This window comes from Colletotrichum chrysophilum (genome assembly GCF_026319265.1).
Source record: "Colletotrichum chrysophilum strain AFK26 chromosome Unknown scaffold_26, whole genome shotgun sequence".
Lineage (NCBI taxonomy): Eukaryota > Fungi > Ascomycota > Sordariomycetes > Glomerellales > Glomerellaceae > Colletotrichum > Colletotrichum chrysophilum.
Window position 1 is genome coordinate 288,895 of NW_026517313.1, and position 7,099 is coordinate 295,993.

Sequence of the window (7,099 nt, forward strand, 5' to 3'; positions counted from 1 at the left end):
GGATGGTTACATAATGATATACCCTTGAAGAGGAGGAGGCCATGTTCGCAACGGCGGCAGACGGCCGAAAGATAAGAGATGCGGGTGCATCTTCACAGCCCGAACTTGGTCGGGCTTCGCTTCATTTGTGCATTGTCTTGTTTGGATTTTTCTGTTGCGCCAAAAATTAATAATGTAAGGACTGAAAATAAGATACCTACTGTGATTTTTTCCTAAAAAAATCATATCATCCCTTGAACCTAATTTCTCGAAAACCCAGGCCTGTCCCGACGTCGGGTCGGAGGGTCGTTCCGACTTTTACAGTGTCGGGATCGGAAGCTCTCCAAAAGACCTTCCCTTATCGCCTAGTCAACCTCTTATCTTGGCCGGAGCTTCAGATTGCAGCACAATTGGAGTATCTGATTGGCGGGCAACTACCCCGCAAACCGTGATAAGCATCTAAACCCACTGTTATCGGCAGGGGATCGCAGCAAGACCCCACGTCATTGCATTCGGGATGACATTCCAGGTCCCTCTGAACTGAGGCAAGCCCCGCAGCCCCTCATGAGCTTTCTCGTTGCCCACGCATTCTTAACCCGCATCAACCCGTGTGTTGCGCCCTGATGGTTGCCGGCATCTAGGAACGACGGTGCATGTCTCACGACTCACGACTTTTCATTACGTTGCGCCTCCGACGTGCCGAAGCTTAATAACCAACTGGTTTCCGCTTTCCCTCACCTCGAAGCTACCTCCCCCTCCTCCTTCCTGCTCTCTCCAAATCGCCGACAGACGGTCTTTGCCAGACTTATCAATTGATTCGTGCGCGTCCGAAGAGGCCCAGCTTTTGGCCACTTGATCTTTTTAGACGGCGTTATTTTGCATAGCTGTCCACCATGTCTTCCACCCGAGCTTCTGGGCTGTTGAACTCCCAGCTGCGGAGTGCTTCACGCATTGCATCTATTGGACGGAGAGCTTCCGCTGCATCCCTTATTGGACAGTCAACGCGCCTGGCCATCTCTGCGACGAGAACGACCACTAGAGCGGCGACGTTCGCTGCCTTCAAAGTTCCCAAAGTGAACAACGAGCCAAACGTGGGTTACAGGTCCCAATAACGAAGCTTAGAAGAAGCTGGGTGGTGAGGGGTAGTTGACTGACAATCACACAGCACCACTATGCCAAGGGCTCAGCTGAACGCGCAGGCTTGACTGCTGCCATTGATCAACTGAACACAAAATTGCCGTTGGAGGTTCCCGTGGTCGTCGCAGGAAAAGAGGTCGGTCTTGATTGCCCGTTTACGAATGAGTGACGATGTGCTGACTAGCCCCCAAGATCAAGACAGGCATTGTCGGAGAACAGTTCAACCCCGCCGACCACGCTACTACCGTCGCAAAGTATCACCAGGCAACACCGGAACATGTTTCCCAAGCCATCGCGTCTGCCCTCAACGCCAAGCCAGCGTGGGAATCCCTGCCGTTCGCCGACCGAGCTGCCGTCTTTCTCAAGGCCGCCGACCTGATCTCGGGCAAATACCGCTACGATATCATGGCTACAACAATGGTGGGCCAAGGCAAGAACGCGTGGCAGGCCGAGATTGACGCTGCTGCAGAGCTGGCAGACTTCTTGCGCTTCAACGTCCAGTATGCCGAGGAGCTGTACGCTCAGCAGCCCTCACACAACTCTCCTGGTGTTTGGAACAGGGTTGAGTACAGGGCTCTTGAGGGCTTCGTGTACGCTGTGAGCCCATTCAACTTCACTGCAATTGCTGGTAACCTGCCTGGAGCCCCAGCTCTGCTCGGCAACGTCGTTGTCTGGAAGCCCAGCGACTCGGCTATTCTCTCAAACTGGCTGGTCTATAACATCTTGTTGGAGGCTGGCTTGCCGCGCGACGTCATTCAATTCGTGCCTGGTAATCCTGAGGAGGTCACTAAGGTCGCGCTGAAGCACAAGAAGTTCGCTGCTCTTCACTACACTGGTAGCACTGCCGTCTTCCGCAAGCTGTACGGTGAAATCGGGTCTGGTGTGGCTGAAGGCCGCTACCAATCTTACCCAAGAATCGTCGGCGAGACGGGCGGCAAAAACTTCCACCTTATCCACGCATCCGCCGATATCGACAACGCTGTTAAGCAGACGGTCCGTGGTGCTTTCGAGTTCCAGGGTCAGAAGTGCAGTGCGACGTCGCGGGCTTACGTACCCAAGTCGGTTTGGCCCAAGTTCAAGGAGGGTCTCGTGAACGAGGTCAACAAAATTACCATTGGCAACCCCGCTGAACACGGAAACTTCATGGGACCTGTCATCCACGAGGCGTCGTTCAACAAGCTGTCTGGCGTGATTGACCAAGCCAAGAACGACAAGGAGCTAAGCCTTGTAGCGGGAGGCAAGTATGATAAGTCGAAGGGCTTCTTCATCCATCCTACCATTTACGAGACAACCAACAAGAACCACAAGCTTTTGAGCACCGAGCTCTTCGGCCCTGTGCTCACAGTGCACGTGTATGACGACGTCACAAACAAAAATGCCTTTTTGGAGGCCTGCGATCTCGTTGACTCAACTGGGGAGTACGGCTTGACAGGATCCATCTTTGCCTCGGACCGATCGGTCATCAGGTTTGCCGAAGACAAGTTGCGCAACTCTGCGGGTAACTTCTACATCAACTGCAAGAGCACCGGCGCGGTCGTTGGTCAGCAGCCGTTCGGCGGTGGCAGAGCCAGTGGCACCAACGACAAGGCGGGGAGCTCGAACCTGCTCAGCCGTTTCGTCAGCTTGAGGAGTATTAAGGAGGAGTTTGCGGCGACGACGAAGGTCATTTACCCCAGCAACGAGGTGTAAGGGGGCTCGACGACGACGCTGTGGAATGCTGTAACTTGTATCGGTTTTGTTTGACGACATGGAATTTTTGGAAAACCCTCATCACCAAGGTGTGAGGGACTTGGGGACATTGCTACGATGTTAATGAGGCACCTTTTTGTTTGGGTCTAGTTAGGAATATGGATCTCTTTGGATGCATGGACGAGTTTGGTGTCCGGGCCGTTGAGACAACTCGCGAAGCGGCCATACCTGAGTGATTTTCTGCCAAGACTTGGCGATTCTCATACCCAAGTCGGTATCAGTGAACAGTGAACCGTCACGTGCGCCTGTTGGAGGTGGCGGCCGAGTGAGTGGAGGAGAGTCGGCATCAACAAGCTTCGTGCCGTGCGTGAGCCACCACGGCACCCGCGAACCGGCCCCCTGCAAAGGCCCCGCCCATGGCTGCCCCCATTTCCAGGGCTCGGGCGCTAGGCTAAATCGGGAACAGACAGGTTGCCCACGTTCTGGCTTGGGAGGAGGCACGGGGAGGCACGCCGCAACAGAGCTTCCACTTGGAGAGAAAATCGGGACCAAACTCTATTTTTGAGGAGACGGAGAGAGGAGACGCGCGCTGCTGCTGCACGGGAACTCAGAAAGAGGAAATCCGATCATGACAGCTCAGCTAGCCCGTTTCCATATGCCTCTGCAGCGAAGTCACCGCGATCAATTCGCTCATAATCGATGCTTGCCAGGCGGCCTCTTGAGTACAAGCTCAACCGACCTCGGTTTAGACGACCTCAAGTCCAAGCATTTGAGACGAACAAGATCAACGGCCTCCACGAGTCCACAGATTCAGCAGGGCCAAGAATGAAGTGCGTCGCACGCACGAGATAACGATACGTTGGGGAGATTTACAGCAGCAAACCGCCCACGTGCTCATTTTGCAAGCGGGCCCTGAGCTCGCAAAGGGAGGGGGGTCGTCATCCATCGCCATCTGCATGCGATTCAGCTCAATCGCCATGAAGGGTTGGAAACCACTCGTGTCCGGTCGCTCTGTCACCACACACGACCGGAAAAGAAGGCACGCAGATGCGCACACGACTGTTACCAGCCACAGATGGAACACGGTTCAGCAAGCAACGGTCGTCGACGATCGAAGCCGTCGTCCAACCGCATCTCGAGCACATGTCTCGTGCCTCTGGCTCTGGACCCCAGGTCGCTGCATCAGACTAGAGGCCAGCCCCGGACTGGGACCTTGAAAAGTCCACACAACGAAGGCGTGCGCGCGGGCAAGGGGTCTGCCAATGATCCATGTGGCCTGTGTGGCCGTGTTGATTGACGTTTCTCTTGAGTAGGAAGCAAACCGTCTGCGGGCGCCCAGATACCATTCAGGAACCCCATGTGCTCGATTCCGACGCTCTGATTGGTTAACCTCCTCGACTCTCGAAGATGCCTCTCCTGCCCTTTTCTTCGCCCAGGAGCCTGCGTCCGAACCTCTGATTGGACTGTTTTCTGTTGCCCGTCATCTTTGCGGTTCTCCAGGGCTGCTACCGGCCAGGCTGTGCTTGTGTTCCTCACTTTCTTTTCGTCCATTGTTTATGGGTTCCTTTCTCTGGCACTTCTGGCTCGGAGTCGCGTGCCCTCTCTCCTTCTTCCTAGTTCGTTGCCCCCAAAACCACCAACCACTGCCGTCCTATCCCTATCCCCATCCCCATGGACCTTCATCAGGGTATCGTCCAGAAACATGGACCACCCCCCTCCCCATGTAAGAGATGGGGGGCGTGGCCTGCTACGCGCCTGCTAAGAGGTTGGCCGCTATCTGAGGCAAGCGTCTTAACAGATTTAGCCACAGTCCGGGGTTGTAGATAGAGCAGAAAGAGGTGAGGAACGACGTGCCAAGGATAGTGAGAATGAGAGTCAGTTACTTGCTAATGTGCGTGTGTGCGCAACTCGTGCCCAATCCCATCTCCCGTGCCGTATCTTTAACCATCCCCCCCCCCCCCCCCCCCGCCTCTGCTACTTTCCTTCCACAAACCCTTCAACTATGCCCTCAACTCCTCATCGTCGCGTGCCTCTCTTTCCCCTTTGCAATCACGGCCCCAGACTGTGACCGTACACAACGAATCGGACTTTGACTCCTACTTGGCCAGAAACCCCGACGGGCGCTTCCCATCAACGCCAAGCCTCACCAGCCGACAGCGACCTGAGTCCCTCACCATCCGGCATCGATTTCCGCGGGCACAGCCTCACAACCGACGTCAACCGATTTGTCGTCCAGCCTGGGCGTCGAGTTTCCTCACTCGGCTCGCCGTACTCTACTAATACCTTTCGGGGAGTCTGGTCTATCTCTCAAGGCCGCTCGCGCCCCGTTCCCCCGTCGTCACATTCCATCATCTCACAATGCCACGTCCCACGCTGCCGCCCACGCCGGCATCCTCAACAGACATAAAGGGCCAAGATGGCTCCAAGAACCTGGCCTCGCTACAGCTGGCTTTCGAATTGCCCCCGGCAGCCTTGACGCAAGACGCCTCGAGAGTCTCGCCTACCGACACGAGGACATCCCCCCACTCCGGCTTCCAACCCATCTCTCCCTCCAAGGTCACTCCGTACCCCGTACAGCCCGCTGAAGCAGTCAAGTCCCGGCGGAGGTCTTCGGCCGCGCAGAAGGCTGCGAACGAGAACTTTGCCCTTCCCCCTCCGCCCACGAGATCCCGTAAGATTATTCAGATGAAGCCCCGGCCGCAGGAGGAGCCGGAGGAGGCTCCCGCCAGCACCAAGTCATCAGGCCCGGCGAAAGCCGCTGCGTCCACGAAGGAGCAGTCTAAGAAGAAGCAGCCGTCGGCGACGAGCGCGGCAGGGCGGAAGATTGCGAGGAAGACGGCGCACAGCTTGATTGAACGTCGCCGCCGGTCTAAGATGAACGAGGAGTTTGCTGTGCTGAAGGGTATGATCCCGGCATGCACCGGAGAGATGCACAAGCTGGCTATTCTGCAAGTGAGTGCAGTCATGTCGACATAAGATGAAAACAGCATGATGCTGACCTAGGCTTAACACAGGCCTCTATCGAATACGTCAGATACCTCGAAGACTGCGTCGCCAAGCTAAAGGCCCAGCGGGACGTGTCCGAGGGGGTCTCCCCCACCGAGTCCGGCCTGCAGACCCCGTCGGGCCGCGATCCGTGGAGCTCCCTACCGCAGTTCGTCCCGAAGTACCAACAGGAACCCGACGACGTCGAAATGACCGGTTCCGAGGCCCCGTCACCCACCTTTCCCGCCCAGCACTCCCGGTCCCAGCAGCCGTCGGTATCGCCGTCGCCCGCGCTGCTCGCACAGGACTCGAGGCACCGTCACGATTCGTACTCGTCTGCGTCGACGGACCAACGCCACTACAGCTACAGCGCATCGTCGGCGACGACGTCACCGGCCTTTGGTCCACATCAGTATCCCTACCCCCACGGCATCGCCTCGGGCTCGCTCTCGACGCTTACCAGCCCTGCGCTGGCGCCGCAGCGGGATCTCGACCAGGAGGCGACGGCCGCCCTGTTGATGCTAAACAACGACAGGAGAGGTACCGTGAGCGGTGACGGCACCAATAACTCACGCGGCGCTGGGCGTGGCATGTCAGTGAGGGACCTGTTGAGCACTTGAGAATGGAGATGGGTCAAGAGGAACAAAACAATGATCGACACAAAAGTCTTTACGTTTTGGGTCATTGTGGGTGTCTCCGAGTCTGCGGACTGGGACATCCGTTTCCCCATTTCCCCAGGCCTTAGGACTGAATCTGAAGCGTTGCATGAGCTGGTGGAGGTTTGGATGGTGCCGGGTTTGGCATCGGTAGAAAAGCCGGGGAAAGTCTAGGCCTTTCGGAAGGACGGAAAGGTTCATCCTGCTTTTCAAAGCACGGCGGCAAGGCTCTCAATGGGTTACGATATGGCTGCCTCCATCGAGACACACACCTCGTGGGTTCTCGTACTACATGATTAGATTTCCCAATAAGATACCTTGGCGGCAGGGGTGTTCGTTTGGGTTGGGCTGGGATGGGACGAAAGGTGGCGGTTCAGCATGCGCGGCGCATACATGTGGAGTTTTGGTGTGTTTTTCATCGTCGCGTGGAAAAGCTCGAGGCGAAAATCAAGAGAATTCGATAATATGAATGGTCAATCGATAACCCGTGTCCAAATATGCCTGTCTCTTGTGAGCCCAGCGGGATCTTCCCGCTAGACGCGTGCTCGACAAGTCAAACATACGAGGGGTAATCGACGAGTGTTTGACCCTCTTTACTTTGACGACGACAACGTTCGGTAACGAGGACCCTGATCTCCCCCTACCCATGCCAC

The 7,099-nt window shown here is 56.3% G+C and overlaps 2 protein-coding genes across 2 annotated transcripts; both read left to right on the top strand.

Moving 5' to 3' along the window:
• Positions 1–872: 872 nt before the first annotated feature.
• On the top strand, positions 873–2,805 carry COL26b_004370 (uncharacterized protein; the record flags this gene model as incomplete). Its single annotated transcript, XM_053177248.1, has 3 exons — positions 873–1,070; positions 1,145–1,252; positions 1,309–2,805. The coding sequence occupies 3 exons, from the start codon at positions 873–875 to the stop codon at positions 2,803–2,805; spliced, it is 1,803 nt and encodes a 600-aa protein (XP_053038844.1).
• A 2,358-nt stretch (positions 2,806–5,163) lies between these two features.
• Positions 5,164–6,410, top strand: COL26b_004371 (uncharacterized protein; the record flags this gene model as incomplete). Its single annotated transcript, XM_053177249.1, has 2 exons — positions 5,164–5,757; positions 5,820–6,410. The coding sequence occupies 2 exons, from the start codon at positions 5,164–5,166 to the stop codon at positions 6,408–6,410; spliced, it is 1,185 nt and encodes a 394-aa protein (XP_053038845.1).
• Positions 6,411–7,099: the final 689 nt, after the last annotated feature.